General features: G+C 49.4%; 1 protein-coding gene across 1 annotated transcript in view; it reads right to left on the reverse strand.

The window, feature by feature from the left end:
- Nucleotides 1-16,994, reverse strand: part of LOC146764611 (serine/threonine-protein kinase pim-1-like) — a 33,418-nt gene extending 16,424 nt beyond the window's left edge. Inside the window, exon 1 of the mRNA XM_085564052.1 lies at nt 16,867-16,994. Within this exon, the coding sequence (XP_085420178.1) occupies nt 16,867-16,994 (128 nt within the window). The remainder of the gene's footprint in view (nt 1-16,866) is intronic.
- Between the last annotated feature and the right edge of the window lie 5,086 nt (nt 16,995-22,080).

Below are 22,080 nucleotides of genomic sequence, written 5' to 3' on the forward strand. Positions count from 1 at the left end.
GAGAGTTGTTGAACATTATAAAATGTGCTTGTCTCCTGTCATTTTCCACAAAAAGCTGTGCAGAAAGAAGTAGTTACTTTGTACAAGGGGATGGGAATGAAGCACTTTCTAGAAATCAGCAAATTTAGCAGAACAAGCTAACTGCAAAAGGCTAATTAACCACTGGCTATTTGAGCAGACAGTCTTGTAAAGCATGTGCAGAAACAGAGGTAAAAAAGTTGAAGCCTGAGGAAGCCTTCTGAGCCTTCATCCAAAATGACCAGCAGGAGGCTGGCAACTGTCATCATTAAGCCCAGAGTTACACAAGCTCACCAGGAGACTGAATTGCAGAAGATGAAAGTTTAATACAGAAGCTCTCTCTTTTATAGACAGTTTTGACACCTTCTACTTGACTGGCTATTTAACAAAAACATCTTTCTCACAAACAGTCCTTAAGAAGAACAGAAAATCAGAATAGAAAAACACCACCTGCTGGTTGTTTATACTAACAAGTTATCATCATTTCTGCAACTCCCTAAAAGGTCTCACAAGCCACTGTGAAAAACGAATGTCGTGTCTCCCTCTCTGGCCAGGCTGTCATCCACAGATGACCACCTCGTGCAGAAACTGCACATGTGCTACAAGGGCTCATATAATGATGTAATTAGTATACATGTTGCAATATGAAGGTTAGGAAAGTATAATGTGTACATTAAGTTAAAAAGTTTAAAAGCTTGTAGTGTGCAAGGAATGGACAAGTGTGTTTTTGGTGGAGCTGTTGCCCTCACTCTGCTGTCGAATAAACCAAATAGCCGCTCTCTAAGGCCCTACACCATGGAGTATTGTTTTCTGGCCTTCTTTTTGGGTGTCATAATTACAGTATGTTTCTCATTTTCTTCTTAGAACCTTCTAAGCATAAAGCGAGTAAGACAGCAAGTTGTGTATTGACAAGGTGGAAACAGGGTAAGTCAGGACAGAAGAAACATTTCCAAGTCCCCTGCTGGGACAGGAAAAGTTGGGAAACAGTTCTGGGGAAGAGTGTCCCTGCCACAGCCCTCAGCGCTGCCACCATGCACAGGATGGCGGCTGGGGCTGAGGCAGCCTCTGGCCTCGGTGGAGGCCTTCCAACACAGAACATTGTGCTGCTCCGAGGCAGCTCCCCACTCCTGGTGTGGTGCCGGAGTTCTAAGAGCTAGACTGAGTTCTGGTAGTGACTTCACTAATCTACAGAATGCCCCTTCTACAGTGCCTGCTCTGGTGCTCTGCCATCTCACACACCAGAGTGGGATTCACATACTGCAGCCCAGAGTTAGGTTTTTGCAACATTGAAGTGTGTGTGGTTGGCAGGATTGCTGGGGATAAATCTCTGCAGAGCTAAAAAAAATGTGTGCACCATCCCTGGTGGCTGGATTTAAATAGGCACAGGAATTTTGGAAAGATAAGGACATGATAGCAGAGAACAAAGTAAAAATTGGCTGAAAATAAAAGGCGGAAAGGCTAAAGGAGTGATTTGTGCACATTTGGGGGTTTATTTGTCTTGCATGCAAAGCAAAATCAGAAGGTTCCAAGTGCCTGAAAGATTGGAAATGTGGAATGTCCTCCATAGCAGAGTGTTGGACCTCTGGATCCTTAAAACAATTTTATTGTGCTGGAACAGTGGCAGTTTGAGCTGGTGCCTCTGGCGGATCCTGAACAAAGAACCTTTGGGCTTTTATACTCTCCCAGCTGAAGTGTGATAGTCTGGGGCCTTCCTGCTGTGTCCGAGTGGCCGGTCACTGGCTGGCACCACAGGTCCCCAGGTCCTCTGCTGAGCCATCCCTCTCCTGCAGTCAAGTTTAGTCTGTCACTTTTGGCTTTTCTCTCTGATCCACCATCAGGACCACAAGAGCACATCGTCCTGAGGATGTAAAAATGCCTGTTCTTGCTGGAACATTGCTGTTGCGTGACACCCTGCAGGCAGAGCGGGCAGCTGTAGGGATGTTGACTCCTTTGCCTGGTGCCAGACCTGCTGCATGCATCAGAGCTCCTGGGTGTTGGTGCTCGCTGGGATTTGGCCTGGCACCCCTGGGAGTTACAAAGCATCTTCAAGGAATCCCCACAGGTTAAACCACATGATTTAGCCTGGGATTTTAAGTTGTTTCTCAACTTGAAGAGGGCCTAAACAAGTCTGTAAAAGGGCTAAACAAGTCTCCTATGAATTCTCTCCCTGGCAAGTTCAGTTCCGCCCCCGAATGCCCCTCAGCGTTCTCAAGGCAGTGGCAGGAGCCGGGTGCTGACCCGGAGCCCCGTTGGGCAGGGAGAGCGCGGCACAGAGCGAGCCCTTGGCGCCCGGGATGGCCACAGGCCCGGGAGAGCCGGGCGGGCAGCGCCAGGGCCCCGCTCAGGGCCCCCCGGGCTCCTCTGGCATCGGTTCCGTCCCCTCGGGCGCTGAGCGGGGCCGGTGCCGCCGCTCTGCCTGCGGGGCTGTCTGTGCCCGGCCCCGATGGAGGCAGGGCCGCGGCTGTGGCCCCTGGGCTCGGGGTGCCGCCTGCCCGGCGCTCAGCACCGCCCGTGCCGTGCCCGTGCAGCGCGACCCGGCGGGGCAGCTCCGCCTCGGCCCCTCGCCACAGCCGTCCCGGCACGGCGGCTGCCCCTGGGCCGCGGCAGCCCCGAGCCGGACTGTTATGAACAAAACAGCCTGGCTGGGACACTTGGCTGGAACTAAGTACTGACATTGAAATGTTAATTAGCTAATCGCTCCTGGGAATCACCTACACCCCCACCCAAACTAGGACTAGGATGCAAAATAATCCAGTGGAATCATGGGAGGGAGTTTTGGGGATGAAAAACACCCCAAAATGAAAAAGAGGGGCACAGTGGAGGGGGCTGGATGGGTGTGCTGCTTGGGGAAAAGGGAAGCCCATCCCTAGTCTGTGTTTGACCTGTCACCATGACCTGCTGAGGACTGGGCTGTGGGAAGCAGGCACAAGGAAAACAAACACTGTTCCTGGTGTTACCAGGAGGGAAGGAGAGGGATAGCTGCTGCTGGACCTTGGCAGCAGGCTCTGCACATCCCCCCACCCTTTGGCTACCAGTGGACCAGGAGGAAAGGAGAGTCGATGGTCTGCTGGTTGGGACTGCAGATACAGGCTGGACACATCTTTACCTCTGGCTACTAGCGTGCCACTGGAAAAAGCTACAACACCCCCCTGCCGAGCTGACTTTTTAATAAAGAACTGAACACTAATAAAGGCATAAAACCTGTTCATTTCAGTCCTGTGCTCAGCAGAGACCCCCAGCACCCTGCACACCTTGGCAGAGATCCCAACCCCCCTGCATACCTCACATAGGATTCCAAATCTCATGCATGCCTTCAAGTGGACCCCAGTGCCCTCCATGCCTCAGAGGGAACCTAAAATATCCCTGTGTGTCTCACAAGGGACCCGAGCCTCTCGTGCACCTTATGGGGTCTCCAAAGCCCCCATGTGCCTTATGGAGAAGCCCAGGCCAGCAATGCCAATTGTTTTGCCCTGGAAATCAAGTGTTGGTGCTGCTGTGTTTTTGTGCCTCTGGGGCTGTTCATCAGCCCTATCAGGCCCCAAGGACACACAGCTCTTCCCTTCCCTTTCCTTCTGGCCCTTGCCCAGAAGAGCAGACCCTGTGCAGCACCCTGGATTGGTGGTGGCCCATCAATTAGGTCCTACCAAGTGTGTGTTAACTGGGGAGGAGCTTTGTTTTGCCTGCTGGCATTGCTGCTCAGGCTGTGTCCCTGGAGATGTTCTTGAGGGCTTCCCTCTTTTCCTGGACATGCCACTGGAGGATGTCCAGGCCCAGATGATCCCACTGAAGGAGATGTGCCCTCAGCCCCGGGACGCTCAGCATGGGCTCCCCCAGCCCCTCGGGGCCCCGCCACAGGTCACAGCAGCCCCTGCCTGGCTCCTGCCTGCCCTCACCGTGGGCATCCACGGCTGCTCCTGGCCATGGAGCTCAGCCAGGGCTAGTGCCGGCTGGGCTTTGCTGGTGGTACCACCCAGACACTGGGGTGACAGCTCCATCTCTTTATTGAAATGCAAGAAGGGCAGACAGGGGGAGGGGGGTCACCTACAGTGTTGTTTAGAGGGCAGGGCCAGGGGGCTCAGGGGCAGAGGAAGGGCCATGTTGGCCTCAGTTGGGGCTGGAGGGTTCAGGGCTGATCCTGGGATTTCCAGAACAACTCGGGAATGGGCTGGGATGGGACAGGGGGAGATCAAAAATGGATGAGGGCAGCTTGGGGATACCCATGGGGAGAGGAAGAAGCAGTGGGATCTAGAGGGTGATAAGAGGTTTCCTCGTAGATGGTTGTTCTGGGGTCCTCTTCTCAGAACTTCTAGAAAGGGCTGACCACATCCTTACTACTGCCAAAGTTGCTGCATCGCTGTCTGGGTGTGAGGTGTAGCCACTGTCTTTCATCTCCTGTCCAGAAGCGTGACTGTGCAAAGAGAGAAGTGGCTGAGGCCCCAGCTGCCAGTGGCACACAGGGACCCTCCTGCACAGCAGGGCCCAGAGCTGGCAAGGCTCCCCAGCACGGCTGGAGCGGCTGGCACACCTTGGCCCAGCTGGACAGCTGCCCCTCGAGGCCCCGGCGAGCAGGGGACGGCTCTGGGCAGGCTCCCTGGCCAGGAGCGGGCCCCAGAGCGCCTCTGCCTTTCAGGGGCCATCTCGTCCCCGCTCTTTCTCCTCCCCACCTTGCTGTGCCTCTGCCCTGTGCCCCTGGGGCTGCTCCTGGCCAGGCAGCCTCAGGGGGAGCCAGCACTGGCTGCAGCCCCAGCGGCCCCCCAGGACAAGGCCCAGCAATGAAGAGGCCAAGGAAAGCACTGGGCAGCAGCAGAACCCTCAGCAGAGTTCTTTGCGCAGCCATGGACTGGCCACAACTCCACTGCAGCCTCACTGGGAATCTTCCCTGACTATCAGCAGCCTTTAAAGGAAGCTCTTGGAGAATGAGATCAGCAAAACACTCACCATTTTCTCATGCAGAAATACCAGATTCCAGCAGAGCACATCATCAGGCCAAGTGCTGCAGCAGCCACAATGGCCACCAACTTCATCAAACAAGATGTTCCCCAGCAGAAATCTCTTCTCATGCTTTTCCAGATTTTGTCAGCACGTGTTGAGGTGCCAGCTGCATCTTGGGAGCAATGGGAAGAGTGAGCCATTGCTATGCTGCACTGCTGAGCTGGCAGCACGGTGGATACGACCAGGACGTTCTCGCTCTCTGTTTCCCCCAGAGCTGGGGCCTGCAGGCACCTTGCCGCCTCTTGGCACAGGACTGCTCAGTGCCCAAAGCCCTGAGCCTGCATGCCATAATTCCTCTCTGCTGTGCTCTTCTGCTCCCAGCAATACTTGTCAAAGAGGTGGATAAAGACAAGGAAAATGCCCAGAGTTTTGGAGCTGCTCCAAAACTCCACCATCCAGCAAACAGCTGCCTCTCTGCATCTCCCCAGAGAGCGGGAAATTGCAGGCATCTCAGGCCCATGGTGCAATTTGAGCTCCCTGTCAGCTGGTGGCAAATGCCTTCCTGCAGAGGCTGGGGAGAAGCTGCAGCCAGCCCAGACTGGGAAACAGCCCTGCAGGCCGGGAGAGCAGCAGCGGGGCAGCGAGGCTGCCATGGATCCCTTCCCATTGTGCCAGGCAGGGACTGTCCAGATGTGCAGGGAAAGGTCCCGGCTGCTGGGTCCCAGGGAAAGGGGGAGGGAAATGCACCCACCATGCTGTCTCTCCAGATCACTCAGGATTTCTTCCAGATGTTTGGATTCCTGCCGGGATTCACTACTTCCTCTATGTTTGTTCTTTCCTCTCAGGGGATCTTAAGAGAAATATTTCTATTTCCCAGGAATGGATCACAGAAAACCCATGCTCAGCCTGTGGAGTCAGTGGGGACACACTACTCACCCCTGTGATGGGAGATGGGCTTGCGAGCAACATCCACCAAAGGACCTGGGAAAGTCTTCTCTGCAGCCACACCTGAAACTCAACAGCCACAGGAGCTTCTGTCATCTCTGCAGATCTGCATGGGCAGCACTGAGCCCCAGGAGCGGTGAGGGGATGGCCCAGGGCCAGGGCATACACGTGCATGGTTCTGTCCTGGCACCTGCAGCGATGCCCCCCTGGCCAAGCTTTGGGCTCTGAGCTGGCAGTTCTCCCAGAGGGAAAGGCCTTGCCCTACCCTCAGCATCTCCCAGAGGCTCAGTAATGGCTATGGGTTGGGAATCCAGATCCTCTTCATCCTCACGTTCAGCTGCAAAGAAAGGCAGGACAGAACAGCTTCAGTGACACTGCTGAAGATTCTCCTTCAGGCTGCAGTGGCAGTGAGTGCCCCTGGGTGATTGGTGCCCTCCAAGTCATTCCCTCAGCTCTGCCTTCCACTCAGGAGCAGGGGCAGGGGGACCACGAGCCTGCAGTGGTCCCACACTGGGATGGAAGGAGCCCCTTGTGGGAGAGTTGGGGCAGAAAGGAATCCCTGGAGCTGCCAGCAGCTCTAAACCCAGCCCCGACCGAGGCAAGGGCTTGGCAGCAGCAGCAGGAGCAGCTCAGGCTCCCTGGGGCAGGCAAAGGAGCTGTGAAAGGCTCAGCCCCGGGGCACAGCCCTGGGACCGGCCCCTTCCCTCTCTGCTCTTCTCTGGGGCTGCACAGAGCACACAGAAGGACACACTGGCATTGTACATGGATGGAAGATGGGCAGATAAATGCTCCTTCCTCCCACTGACAGCGATCCTTCTGTGGCATTGCTGTTGGGCACAGGAGTAGGAATTTGGGGGAGCGGATTTCCAGAATCCATCAAACTTCAAAGGATCTTAAAGGAAATCTCACATAAATATTTGTCTGGACAATTATTTCTCTGTTAGGAAAGGGTTGCTGATAACCTACCTTCACCAGACCCCAAGATCCTTAAACCGTGGTTTACCAGTCTTTCCAAATGCTGCAAGTCACGGTTCCAACCTAGAAAGGAGCACAGATGGGAAATGTTCCACGGTGTGCTGGGATCCCCCCCTTCTATAGGGAAGTGAGCACTTCAAGGGGCTCAGGTAATGCTGTGAGCCCGCACTGCCAAGCAGCAGAGAGGGCAGCTCAAGGCTCAGCAGGGCTCAGGCCCAGAGGCACAGTAATTACCTCCTGTGACTGTGCCTGGCAGCGCCTCCCTTCCTGCAGCAGAGGCTGCCAGTGAGCCACTGCTTCCTCTGGGAAGCTCAGCCTTCAGCACAGCCTCTCCTTCCATCTCTGGGGAAAGGAAAAGGGACAGCTGGATCAGGTGGGGCTGTTCCCCAGCAGGAAGGGGGCATCTTCAGGAGGAAAACCTTGTCTAAGTCATGGATGAGATTCAGGATAAAGACCAGGTTCTAGGGGCTGCTCCAGGGCCCACCCTCCTCCAAACATCTGCCCCTCCAGAAGTGCTCAGTGACTGGGAAATTTCAGGGGATCTCAGGGTGTGCATGGGCCATGGGCTCCCTGTCAGCTAGTGCCAAATGCCTTCCTTCAGAGGCTGGGGAGAAGCTGCAGCCAGCCCAGGCTGGGAAACAGCCCTGCAGGCCATGAGAGCAGCAGTGGGGCAGTGAGGCTGCCATGGATCCCTTCCCACTGTGCCAGGCACGGCCTGTCCAGATGTGCAGGGAAAGGCCCTGGCTGCTGGGTCCCAGGAGAAGGGGGAAGGAAATGCACCCACCATGGCGTCTCTCCAGATCACTCAGCATCTTCTCTATGTGTTTGTATGTCTCTAGAGCCTTATTGTTTCCTGTAGGTTTGTTCTTCCCTCTCGGAGGACCTTAAGAGGAATATTTGCATTTCAGATGGATGGATCCCACAAAACCATGGCTCAGCCTGTGGTGTCATCAGGGACACACAACTCACCCCTGCGATGGGAGCCGGATTTGTGTTCAGCAACCAGGAAAGGAGCCTGAAAGGTCCTCCCTGCAGCCACACCTGAAACTCAATAGCAACAGAAGCTTCTGTCAGCTGGTTCCTGCCAGGTTGTCAGTGATTATTCTTTTAGGAACATTATCAGTATACCTGCACGAGACTTAAGAGGCAGGAAATCTTCATGGAGCCAAGGTGCTGGAGAAGCCTTCCTAGCATGCTCATCTAGAAGGGAGCACAAATGAGAACCAGTTCCTGGTGTGCTGGGATCCCCCTCTGCCTGTGGGAACTTGGCACTGCAAGGGGCTCGGGGCAAGGCCATGGGATCCAGATGTGAAAGGACAAGGCCAAAGCTGCACAGGGGCCTGGGCAGCTCTTGGCTGTATCTTGGCCAGTCTCCACACTTTTGGTAGGCCCTGGGCCACATCCCTGGGAGGGCAGCTGGATCAGCTCAGGACCCACGAGTCTTCACTCCCTCCCACAGAGCAAACCCTCCCTAAAGCCCAGGGGAAAACCATCCCCAGCGCTTCCCGGGGAGCAGGGAGCGCTGTCCTGGGAAAGGGCAGCCAGGCTGCCGGCTCACCTGCTCCCTGCGCTTGCAGCGGAGCAGCCTGGGCAGCCCTGGCAGGCAGGGCCACGGCCAGGAGGAGCAGGAGGAGGAGGCGCAGAGCAAGGGCCATGGTGCCTTGCCCTGTGCCAGTCCCGCCGCTCTCGCTGCCACCACTGTCCTGAGGCCGCTGTCCCAATGTCAGCACCACTGCTGCCACCGCCGCTGCTGCCGCAGCAGTTGTGCTCGAGGACTGCCTGCTGGGGCCTTGTGGTGCTCTGCAACCACGGGGCTCTGGGACCTCTGTGACCTCAGAGCCTGCTGTGAGCTCAGCCTGCTGTGACCACAGAGCCTGCTGTGACCTCATGGCCTTAGCTGTACCCCCAGAGTGCACCCCCTTCTGTACAAATGGACTGCCCTGTCTGTAAATGTTTTGCTTCATCCAAGGACTACTGCTCAGCAAAACCTTTCTTTTGCCTGCTGACATTGCTGGTCAGACTGTGTCCCTGCTGATGCTCTTGATTGTTGTGGTACGAATTTATTTTATTGTTTCCTTGTTAGATGGTTTGTTCTGTTGTACCCCCATGTTCTCCCTGAGTTTGTTCACCCCTGGGTTTTACCCTCCCTCAAAGCTGACCCTCATGCCATTCCCCACCCCTTGTTCCAGCTCTTTCCCTGCCTGTCACAGCAACCCAGCCCCTTGGTCCCCGAACCTTCCCTGTCACTGTCACATCAGGCCAATCCCTGATTGCAACACCCCTTTTCCTCAAGGCCTCACTGGCCCCTGTGACCCATCCTCTCCACCCTCCTACCCCAATGGTCTCCAGACGCTGGATGTGATCCCGTCACTTCTCCCCTGAGGGCTCGCTCTTGGTGGATCTTGCACAGGAGTGCCAGGGGATCTTTGTTTCTGCTCTCTTTGCCTGAAATAAACTCTTTCTTGTGGAGCCTCAAGACTGAGAGCTGCCTCCTCTCTCCTCTGCCCGGTCCCTGTTGTGGCTTGTGTCTGGCACCTTGGAGCAAGTGGCTCTAAAGGTTCTGCCTCTGGTAAATGCCCATAGCGAGGCAGTTCCCCACTCCTGGAGTGGTGCCGGAGTTCTAAGAGCTAGACTGAGTTCTGGTAGTGACTTCACCAATCTACAGAATGCCCCTTCTTCAGTGCCTGCTCTGGTGCTCTGCCATCTCACACGCCAGAGTGTGATTCACATACTGCAGCCCAGAGTTAGGTTTTTGCAACACTGAAATGGGTGTGGTCAGCAGGATTGCTGGGGATCTATCTCTGCAGAACTAAACAAATTGTGTGCACCATCCCAGGCTGGATTTAAATAGGCACAGGAATTTTGGAAGGATAAGCACAAGATAGCAGACAACAATTTAAAAATCAGATGAACATAAAAGGAGTAAACACTAAAGGAGTGCACATTTGGGGGTTTATTTTTCTTGAGTGCAAAGCAAAATCAGACGGTCCTAAGTGCCCAAAAGATTGGAAATGTGGAATGTCCTCCATAGCAGAGTGTTAGACCTCTGGATCCTTAAAACAATTTTATTGTGCTGGAACAGTGGCAGTTTGAGCTGGTGCCTCTGGCGGATCCTGAACAAAGAACCTCTGGGCTTTTATACCCTCCCAGCTGAAGTGTGATAGTCTGGGGCCTTCCTGCTGTGTCCGAGTGGCCGGTCACTGGCTGGCACCACAGGTCCCCAGGTCCTCTGCTGAGCCATCCCTCTCTTGCAGTCAAGTTTAGTCTGTCACTTTTGGCTTTTCTCTCTGATCCACCACCAGGACCACAAGAGCACATCATCCTGAGGATGTACAAATGCCTGTTCTTGCTGGAACATTGCTGTTGTGTGACACCCTGCAGGCAAAGCGGGCAGCTGTAGGGATGTTGACTCGTTTCCCTGGTGCCAGCCCTGCTGCATGCATCAGAGCTCCTGGGCCTTGGTGCTCGCTGGGATTTGGCCTGGCACTGAAGAGAGCCTGACAGAGGAATGATTGTACAACAGGGGACATGATACTGTAAAATTAATCCAAATAGGGAGGGCTACATGATCGCTGCAAAGTTCGCATAACCCTGAAGAGCAGATAGTGTGCAGAAAGCAGGATATTGAAACTGCTTGGTATGTAGAAATAGATAGAGAAGAACAAAGAAGTGTGGGAACCCCAGCCTTGTTTTGGGGCCACATGTGGTGGTGAAATTCCTCCTCCAACCCGTGCTTCCAAAGAAAAACTCCGCAGGCTTAGCTGTTCGGTCTCAAGGCAGTTTATTGCTAGTTATCTAACAGATTATGTTCTTGGACTGCAGCTATTTGATCAGTGGCCTGGGTAGAGGCACACACACACCCTGACATCCTCTCTATCTGCTGTCTTCTTCGTCTCTCTCTCCGCCCAGGGTTGCTGCTATCTTTTATAAGATATATTACGTATAACATGTTTACAATTATTCCCCAATACCTACTACCTACGTTGCCAAGTGTTTTTCTACTCTAAACCAATCTATGAGTGCCAACATCACCAAGAACATGGAGGTAAGGAAGAAGAAGGAAGAAGGATGGGATCAGCCCACTTTCCTCCATCTTAGAACTTCTGACCCTCATGTACAAAGTGAAAACCCCCCTGTACATGTGCTAAAACCCCCCTGTACAATACTAAAAAAATTTCCCCTCTACTTCGTAACTACTTATACTATACTATCTAACCTTTTGTGATTGCTTGTTCCACCTCCAAAGTTGGTAATTCATTCCATGGCTCAAACTCAAAATCACAGTTGTTTTTCAGCTGTCTGCCAGGGTCTAGAATGCTTCTGACCAAGGCCTGGAACCTCTAAAAATGTCTGAGAGACATTTTGAGTTCCCACATCTCCCCTCCCTGTTTGAACCAGAAACACCTGCTTTGCCATGTTGTTCAAGGCTCTTTGAATGCACATGAAAATGCATGGCAGAACAAGTAGAACTACAAACCCTATAAGAATATATAACACTATTTTAAAAAGTTTTTCCACAATGGTGAAAGATTAAAAAAGCCAATGAAATCATTTCACCAGAATCTTGTAAGTTTCTTTTTTCTCAATTTGCTGATACTACTTTGCATTTGTTTCATATTTTCATGAATAGATTTTGAATGATCAAGCAAGTTCATGCAGCATGTCCCCTCAAATTTTTCACATCTGTGCCCATGTGACAGCAGCAAATAACCAACTGCTGCCTTGTTCTGAAGCACCGCTTGTCTTGCACTGCTGATATTTGTTAACATGTCACTCAGTGCAGACGAAATGGCACGATTATGTTTACTCAATCCAGCATGCTATGTGGTCCAATTGTGTCAAGGTCACCCCCAACGCTGTTTTTGGGGTGAGAAAATTGCAACTGCAATTCTCCGAGCCTTGTCCCAAATACAGACATCATTATCACAATTTGGCTATATTGTTCAAAGGACCTTTTCTCTTTCCTGTGTGTCTGCTCCTTTAAAGTTTTCAAATCAGGTGTTATCAATGAGAACTCCTCAATGCTGCATGGACTGCTTTTGACTTTTGCAGGGATAGCAGGCCAAATTCTGTCCCTGCAAATGAAAAAACATTCCCTTTGGTAAAGTGGCTGGGTGTTGAAGGGATAGTTTGCTTGTCACTTTGGTGTGATTGCACCAGGCATTTCTATGAAAGAACTGATTTGGAATGATATCTACTATCTGATTATCTATCTTTGCCACTCTCAATGGATTGAATTCGGTACCAAATCCCATTTTTGTCGATCCAAAAATTTGCCAACTTTGGAGGTTCAAAAATTGTTTCCCCAGTTCTGAATGGGTCAGGCAAATGCTGTCCAGACCCGCTGCCTTTGCCAAAGTCTCCCACACCTTTTCCCTTGGTTGTCTCATGGGAAAGCCTGTCCCATTGCCCAAGGCAACAAGCAAAGGAATGAAGTACATGAACACTATCTGTCTGAACCCCATGTCCATGTCCCCAACCTCTGTGAGAAACCCCGCAATGCAGCAACATCCAAACAACACTTGATTCCCCAGAAAAACCCCAAGTCTCTGAGTTCCCAATCGTCGTCTGACGAGACGTCTGCAGCGTTGCTGTCCATCTTTGTCTGCGTGCTTGCTTCTCTGCTTCTCTGGTCCATGTTCACTGGCATCTGTACCCGATGAGGTTTCACGTGCCTTGCCGACACCCACTTCGATCCTCGTTCTATAGAAACACAAACAAAACCCTTGCCCCAAGTTATTAATGTAAATGAACTTTCAATTTGTCCTGACTCTGGGTTTTTGACAAAACTGAAGAATTTTCCCTTAGCACTGCTCGTGCACTGTTTGTAAAATGTCTGACAATTCACATACAAAACTTTGTTCAACTGCATGTGAGATGTTGCTCCTGTCTCCTCCTTTTCTGTTTATCCAAATGGATTTCAAGGTATGATATATTCTGTGGTTTCTCCTGTATGTTATGATCCAAAAATTGCTCCTGAAAATGTGTGAACTGAACTGAAACATAAATGTGAAAACATATCAACTGGAACACAAATGTTTTCAAGCTTCTCAAAAAATGCATATCTTGTGACATCAGTTTGCCACAGCTGAAGACTTTTTTCAAACCTCTCAAATTGGTCACTCCTGTAAATACAGGACGCTGTACAAACTGACACTCTGACAAGCGTTGATGATTTCCTTTGCCTGACCTTTAGAAAGCGAAAGGATTCCATCAATGTTTGTATACTTTTGTGAAAAAATGCATGGCTCAATTTTTCTTGCTCAAAAATGTCTGGCAGTGTTTGTGAGATGGACACTGTGAATCTGTCTACATGAACATTTACTTTTACTAAAAACCTCAGAAATGAAGAATGCATTCTGATGTGCATAACAAAATATTTATGTTCTCTGTCTATCAGGATTATTTTCATACATAATAGATATGAATATAAAACTTCATTGTCCGTATGTTTTAAAAGTGATTCCTCTAATTGTTTGGCCACATTTGCAATATACACTGAATCTGTGATCAGATTGATGGCTTCTGAAATAACTGAAAAACCCTGACTATTACTACTAATTTTACAATTTGTGGTGAGTCTTTTACCATTTTTTACATCTGATTCCCATTTCTCTATTTTTGGAATTTTCCATGTGATTTGTGAGTTTTCCTTGAACTATCAGTAAACACTGTCATCTTTTCTATTAATTCTTAACTTATTTTTGATTTTTCTCTAGAACTTATTTTTGCATTTAACGTATTGTGAGCTAAAAAATGAACTGTGCAAACTTCTGGGTATTCTAACAACGTGATTGAGAAATCTTGTGACTTTGGATTGTCCACTCAAAATATTTTTTCTTTCTTTAAATGTAAATGAATGATTAGGAAATCTCTGCCTGACATTATCAGCAATCCAGTGTTTGCCTTAACAATGATCTGAGCCATTATCTCTATAAGAACACTTTTTGAGGGCCTGTAAGATAAAAACAAAGATCTATTTTAAACTTTATGAAAACATTACCACGATCCTTGCTCAAAGTTATTAACTTGACTGATTTTTTCAATTTGATCCGTCCAGTGTCTGGCACTCTCCTCATATTTTCCTCGACAATCAGTGAAATCAAATCTACAAAAGAACAATCTCAAAAGATTAAAATATACAAAATTTTCATTACTTATTCCAGCCTTATTTCAGGCACTTCTTCACTTCTTTTCTCTCTTTACACCTTTTTTCTTTTTTCTCTCTTTCTCTTCTTCTCTTTTGAAACAAGAAGGTTAAAATATAAAACATAATATAGAACAAGACAAAATATCGTAATAATAAAATGCAGAAAACTTATCAAAATCAATAACAATTCAAAAGAGTTCAAAAGAAAGATTCTAAATAACATATATAAAATTGAACAAAGCATAATTATCAGAAACATTGTGCCAGTGGTTCAGAGTCTGCAAACAGCTGAAACACTTGTTTCCAGTGAAAATTGGCATTCCCTTCCCGGGCAGGGCTGACAAGTTTCACCACAAAGCTGTGTCAGCTGTCAAATTTGTAGGATCGAATTGATGGATCAAAATGATCTATACAACATTCATTTTTGTGCAAAAACCTCTGAATTTTGCTGGCAAACTCATCCGTCCAAGTTAAAATCAGGGCCTGGCCAAAACCCAAACTTTAAATTGGAGTGATGCTCTTTATCATACTATCTTGAACAAAGCTTATACTAACATTACATATATGATACCTAAAACATAACAACTTATTATAACATTTTCATATGAAATAAACACTCAAAGTTCAAACTGATAAATTGATCAAATGATACGAGGATTCATTCTTCTTGAAACTCCTTTGAAGGAAACAGATGTTTTTTCAATTGAAAGAAACCATAAAATAAACATTAACAAAACATTGTCAGAATGCTTCAGGCATTTGTCTCTGAGACTTTCTGAAAAACATTCAAGAATGTTAAAAAATAGAAATGCAATGATTCCACTCACAAGAAATATAAAAACAAACCAGAGAGTTCACCTAGAAAAATGCACAACATAGTTAAAGTCCAAAATGAAACTTCAGAATGACATGTAACCTGGATGAGATTACAAAAACAACAATAAAACATACGAAAATTCGCTATGAAAGAACAAAGCACAGAGCTTCACCTGATAACATGATAAAATTTCTTAACAATAACATTTATAAAACACTTAAATAGTTAAACGCAAAAGAAAGAATTTGGAAACAAACACTCTTTGTATCATTACACAAAGAAATAACAAAATAAACAAGTGATCATTAAACAATGAAATCGATCTCAGAAAAACTCAGAATAAATTTCTTCAAGACTCTTATACACTGATAAACTTACAATAAAACAGAAAAGACTAAAATAAAACCAAAAATCTGATAGACTGTTTTCCCTTTAACTTAATATTCATTATCATCTCATAAACTCTTTCAGTCAAAACCTTATTATTCTTAAAGAAAAACAACTAAACTTTGTTAATTAAACAAACTTAACCTTTGAAAAACTTAAAATAATTTTTTGAATTAAACACTACTTAAACTTAACATATAAAATATTGGTAAAAAATCCCTAAATTATATTAACTTTATGAAACCTATATATATATATATTAAATTAACAATATATAAATTCATTATCAATTAAATGCTTATAAACTTAACTTTTTCAGGGCCCAAACTAAGATAAACTTAAAGTGATATACTCTAATTAAACAATACTTAAACTTAAATTAAACTATATATAAAATTCAATTCTATTATTAATAAAATGCTAAAATACAACTTAACTTAAACCTTAACATAATAAATTACTAAAGTTTCATGCTATTCAATTCTCTATCTCAATTCTCATTATACTATCTCTTTTTCACATTATGTTCTATAAACAATATCATTTCACCACACCGGATGGGTGCATGTGCTGATCAATTCTGTCACCTAACTAAAAAATCTGGGGTTAGCATTTAGAAACATTGGAGAAGTTTGAAGAAGGAGACCCTTGATTTCAAGTGGCGACTTAGCTGTATCTTATTTTTTGGGTGAATGTTGGAATTTCATCTCATCATTGCTGTGGGACATTTGATGTAATAGATGTGATTGCAAAAAGTTATTTACTTTGACTGCTGTGGTTTCTGGGCTGTGCCGTGTATTTGTTGTTAATGTTTGGATGTGCACTGCAGTGGAAAAAGCCTCAGCATCTGTCACACCGCAGCTCTGCTGTGGAGAGGCAGCGACCAAGGAGATCCCTGCCTTGGCTCTGCCCAGTCCCCGCTCACGCCCAGCGTCGGCTGCGCTGGACCCATTCCTGCAATCTGTCCCTCTCTGACACTTCTGCGTTCGCTTTAACTTCTGCAAACGCAGAGTGCATCCTGGATTCACCCGTCTCTGTCTGTGTCGCCATGGGAACGAGAGAAGGAACACCAGCCCCGACTGCACCCCGCCGCGCCGACCCCGGCCACGGCCGTGAGCTCGGGAATGTCCCCTCTCACGCCCGACTGAACCTGGCACCATTCCAGTCCCAGTCTGGGTCGTCCCACCCGGCCCCGGTGTCTGTCCCCGCTCAGCGTGATTCGGCGCCCTGCTGACGTCATCAGCGCGCGACCGCCGCTCCCCGCCGCCGCCGCGCCCCGCGCCGCGTCCCGCACTCGGGATTCCCCCCCGCGCGGTCACCGCGCAGCCTGTGGGCACTTGGCTGGCTGGGGCCGCCGCCGCCGCTGACGCTGTCAGTGCCTGTGCCGCGCTCGAGATGCGAAAGACCCCGCTCTACCGTTCGGCGCACTTTGCTGTCCAATATGTACTTCCGACAATTAATTTACATTTGCAAACCCCGTACTAATTCCTGATAAACTTTCAGTCTAACATTTCTTCTAACAACCGATCTATGTGTAACTCATTTTTGATACAATAACTATTCTGTTCTGGCCGTCTGAAACTCACAGGGGTGGCTGTGGGTTTATGCTGGCTGTTGCCATGGGAACCGCGACGGACCGTACCCTGAGTCATCCTGGCCACGCCCCGTCCCTGCCTGTGTCACCCCGGGGGTGAGGACGCTCCTGCTCTGGTCCCGGCCGTGCTTTCGCCTAACTCCGGCTCGCACCGCCCGGTTCAGAGCCACTGCCATCCCCCCCAGGCTGACGCAATCACCCTCTCTGTTCCCATTCCGGCACCGATGTTTCCCATTTCGCTTTGCCCCTCTCCTGACTGTCCCAGCACCCACAGCCCGCGCGCACCGGCCCCGCCCCGCCTGCGCCCGTCCCACGCGTTCCAGATGCGAGAAATTCCTTGCACCCGTGGCTGTCAGGCTTTGCTCAACCTTCACGCGCGTGCCCGCCGCCTGAGCTGCAGCAAGGGACGCCTCTCGCTGTCCCTCTGCTATTTCCTCAGCGGGACTGGCTGCCGCGATCCGGGAGCTGCCCCCCACCTCTTGGGTGGCCGCTCTTGCGGCTTCACGAATTCTCGACACCAAACGCGCCACGGGACGCTCGGGACGCCTGGCCGCTGCACCCGCGCCCCCGCTGCCCCGTGTCTGCGCTGTTCCCGCTGCCCCAACTCTCGCCTGCACCGCGGGCTGTTTTGAACTCCCAGCCCGAGCAGCCACGAGAGATTTCTCCTCTCCCCTCCTCTTCCCTCTCTGCTCTGCACTCCCTTTGCACCCTCCCCCACCGGAGACGCCGCCGCCGCCGCTGCCCCTCCCGCCGCGGGTTTGGACTCGAGCAGTGCTGGTCCCTTCCCCCACCGGGGGCTGCGGCTGTGCTTGGCTTATCTCTCTGTCTGGGGGACTTGCATTGGAGGAGCTCAGGGATTGAGGTTCGAGGGAAACTGAGGAACAGTGGGAACCCGGACACACAGGGCATGATGACAGACCATCCCCTGATTGTCCATGGAAGGCAGTCCTGCTTTCCCTGGATCTGTGGTGAGGAAAACTGCCCCGAGCTGCTGGCTGGGCAATCTTTCCCCTTTGTGCTCCCATAGAAACCCCAGCTGTCCGGCTGGACGTGCCGTGCTGTAGAGCTGGCTATAATATTGTCCTTGTTAAAAACAAAAGTTTTGCGGCAGTCTTATCTTTTTGTCCTTTTGTGGCTCAGTAATAAAGTTACTTATTGATCTTTTGCCAAAAATTCAATCCCAAGAAAAATATATATCTGTGTGCGAGTGACTACACCGCACCTATGATAACAAAGCTTTCATTTCATTTGGGCTGTCTCTACCTGATGGGTAGAAGTTTCGCCTGGGGCTAAAAAAAAGTCTTTGGTGTGTCCTTGGGAAAAATTCCTTCCCTCCCCATGTTCTTAATTTCAACCATTCTCACCAAAAGCTGAGTCAGCATGAAGTCAGTCCGGAGATGGCACTGTCCATCGTCCAGCAGGTCACAGGCGAGGAATCCCAGGCGCGCTTCTGGTTTCTCTCCTCCTGGCTGTCCTCCAGACGAAATGCCTTGGTGAAGGTCAAGTTCTTATCTTGAGCTTTCCGCTCCCTCTCTTCTTGAAAATGCGGAGAGTGTGTACTGCTCTTCTTTTTTTTTTTTTTTTCTTTCTTTTTCTGCCGATGAAGGTTGGAGGTTGTTTGATGTTTCTTTTTCTTCTTTTTGTTGATGCCCACCCAGGGACGCCAGATGTGGGAACCCCAGCCTTGTTTTGGGGCCACATGTGGTGGTGAAATTCCTCCTCCAACCCGTGCTTCCAAAGAAAAACTCCGCAGGCTTAGCTGTTCGGTCTCAAGGCAGTTTATTGCTAGTTATCTAACAGATTATGTTCTTGGACTGCAGCTATTTGATCAGTGGCCTGGGTAGAGGCACACACACACCCTGACATCCTCTCTATCTGCTGTCTTCTTCGTCTCTCTCTCCGCCCAGGGTTGCTGCTATCTTTTATAAGATATATTACGTATAACATGTTTACAATTATTCCCCAATACCTACTACCTACGTTGCCAAGTGTTTTTCTACTCTAAACCAATCTATGAGTGCCAACATCACCAAGAACATGGAGGTAAGGAAGAAGAAGGAAGAAGGATGGGATCAGCCCACTTTCCTCCATCTTAGAACTTCTGACCCTCATGTACAAAGTGAAAACCCCCCTGTACATGTGCTAAAACCCCCCTGTACAATACTAAAAAAATTTCCCCTCTACTTCGTAACTACTTATACTATACTATCTAACCTTTTGTGATTGCTTGTTCCACCTCCAAAGTTGGTAATTCATTCCATGGCTCAAACTCAAAATCACAGTTGTTTTTCAGCTGTCTGCCAGGGTCTAGAATGCTTCTGACCAAGGCCTGGAACCTCTAAAAATGTCTGAGAGACATTTTGAGTTCCCACAAAGAAGTACTGCACTGTTCTAACTGCAAGGCCAGCTGGACAGGCGAGTATCATTCACAAAGATAGTTTTAAGATAATAGTACAAGTCAGATAGCAACCAATCATGAGCTCGGCTTTTGCAACATGTATGAGCTAATTAACGAACATATATAAACTGTGTAATCTGTCACAATAAACTGAGACTTGATGATCATGATAGCATGAGTCTTGTCTCCCGTGGCACCCTCCAACACGGCACCACTGGGAGTGACAAAGCATCTTCAAGAAATCCCCACAGGTTAAACCACATGATTTAGCCTGAGATTTTAAGTTGTTTCTCAACTTGAAGAGGGCCTAAACAAGTCTGTAAAAGGCCTAAACAAGTGTCCTATGAATTCTCTCCCTGGCAAGTTCATTTCCGCCCCCGAATGCCCCTCAGCGTTCTCAAGGCAGTGGCAGGAGCCGGGTGCTGACCCGGAGCCCCGTTGGGCAGGGAGAGCGTGGCACAGAGCGAGCCCTTGGCGCCCGGGATGGCCACAGGCCCGGGAGAGCCGGGCGGGCAGCGCCAGGGCCCCGCTCAGGGCCCCCCGGGCTCCTCTGGCATCGGTTCCGTCCCCTCGGGCGCTGAGCGGTGCCGGTGCCGCCGCTCTGCCTGCGGGGCTGTCTGTGCCCGGCCCCGATGGAGGCAGGGCCGCGGCTGTGGCCCCTGGGCTCGGGGTGCCGCCTGCCCGGCGCTCAGCACCGCCCGTGCCGTGCCCGTGCAGCGCGACCCGGCGGGGCAGCTCCGCCTCGGCCCCTCGCCACAGCCGTCCCGGCACGGCGGCTGCCCCTGGGCCGCGGCAGCCCCGAGCCGGACGGGCCCGGCAGGAACCCGGGAGGGCTCCGTCCCCTGCCAGCCTCACAAGAGACTCCAGCCCCACTGCGTGCAGCAGGAGGGACGCAAAGCACCGGCATGCTTAGGAGAGCCCACAGCCCCCTCCACACCTGAAAGGAGACCCCAAACCCTGTCCTGTGCTCAGCAGAGACCCCCAGCACCCTGCACACCTTGGGAGAGATCCCAACCCCCCTGCATGACCACATAGGATTCCAAATCTCATGCATGACTTCCAGTGGACCCCAGTGCCCTCCATGTCTCAGAGGGAACCTAAAATATCCCTGTGTGTCTCACAAGGGACCCGAGCCTCTCGTGCACCTTATGGGGTCTCCAAAGCCCCCATGTGCCTTATGGGGAAGCCCAGGGCAGCGGCACCAAGTGTTTTGACCTGGAAATCAAGTGTGGTTGCAGCTGGGTTTTTGGAGAACAGTTGTTGGAACAAGGCCATTTTTCTATGGAATACCTGTTCCTAAAAATCTCTGTTGAAAACTCCAGAATAAGGCTATGTCTGGCCTGGGAACAGAGCTTGGAAACCCGGCTATGTGTCTAGGCCTGGGAAGCTGCATAGTTTTACAAGGTTTGGGAATGAGATAGTAAGGACAGGCATAGCCTTGAAGATATGCTCAACAAAGATGAAATGGCCTTGGAAGACGTGACTTAGAGATGAGAACTTGGCTTGAAAACTTAGCTACAGCTCTAACTGCAAGTAGGGCAAATAAAACAAAGACCTTTGTAAATTAACCAATGAGAGCTTACTGCTGATTATGCTTGTAAAATACCTACATAAATTAAGTGGCTTTTTGATTAAAGGAGAGTTTGGTATCAATCATATTGATTGCGTGCTTGTTTCCCCACCACCGTCGTCATATTGGTGCCCGAACTCAGGGACTCGGTCTACGCCCCAGGGACTTGGTCTCTGCCCAGTCGCTCTGTGACCAGGACAGTGAGACCAGTACAACACCAAAAAGCAGCGTTCAGCAGGCTAAAAGGAGACAGATGCTGGCATAAGGAGTCACTCTTGTGCCTGAGTCTGCAAAACTCAAAACTCACCATCTGGGAGGAGCTACCCTGCTTACAAGGTGCAAAAGGCTGCACTAAAAAGGGATAGATTATAATGGAAAGCAATGTAACTCTTCAATTATGAGCTAGTTTCTTAAAGAAATGTGAATTAGCTGATATAGATCTTGATAAAGATCCACTGGCATATTATGGCCCAGCTCAAGGCTTGTTTAAAGCCTCGGGGGATCTCTTTGATGAGAAAGAATGGAGTGAATTAGGGAACTTTCTTTGGTTTAAGGTGATAGATGGTGATAAGGCTGCCTGAAAGCTAATGAAGGCTTGGTGTTCAGTCATAAATTGTTTGCAGAGGTATCAGGCAGAAAAGAAAGTTGCTGCTGTCGCTACTGCAACCTTGGAAGGAGTGAATAATCCAGGAATGCATTCCTTAGGGGTAGACTACAATCCCACTCCTCCAGTAGGGAATATTATTGAGATAAGGAGCAGACCAAATGAGAAGCAACCTACTGCTCTTCCTGCTATTAATCCTGCCTCTAGTTCTGCTCAATTGCCCACAGATCCCCTCCCTGGGAGTGAACAATTTGCAACAGGGAATGAGAGACTCCTGGACAGCAAGGCAGAGCAGCTGCAGGATGAAATTGCTCAGAACCACCATAAAGGAGCTCTAATGATACCTACTGGTGCTCTTGCTAAACAAGAAACTTCTAAAGAATAACCAATAATACACAGAATAGTTTGGTTAAGTATCAAATAAAAGGCACTAAGTAATAAGGATAATGACATGTATTCTGCTATTACTGACACAGATTTTCAGGCTTTCCCTGTTGTCTGTACACCAAATCCAGCAGGAGGGATGACAGCTAATTATCATCCTTTAGATTGGAAATTACTTTCACAATTAAGAGCAACAGTTAATGACTGTAGGTTACACAGGGAGCCTGCAAAGCAAATGCTTGGTTACATATGGGGCTCAGGTTTGCTTCTTCCAGAAGACATTAAGGGTATCATGAGAATGATTAT

Source organism: Lonchura striata, chromosome 32 (assembly GCF_050655825.1).
Source record: "Lonchura striata isolate lonStrDom1 chromosome 32, ASM5065582v1, whole genome shotgun sequence".
In the NCBI taxonomy this organism is placed as follows: Eukaryota; Metazoa; Chordata; class Aves; order Passeriformes; family Estrildidae; genus Lonchura; species Lonchura striata.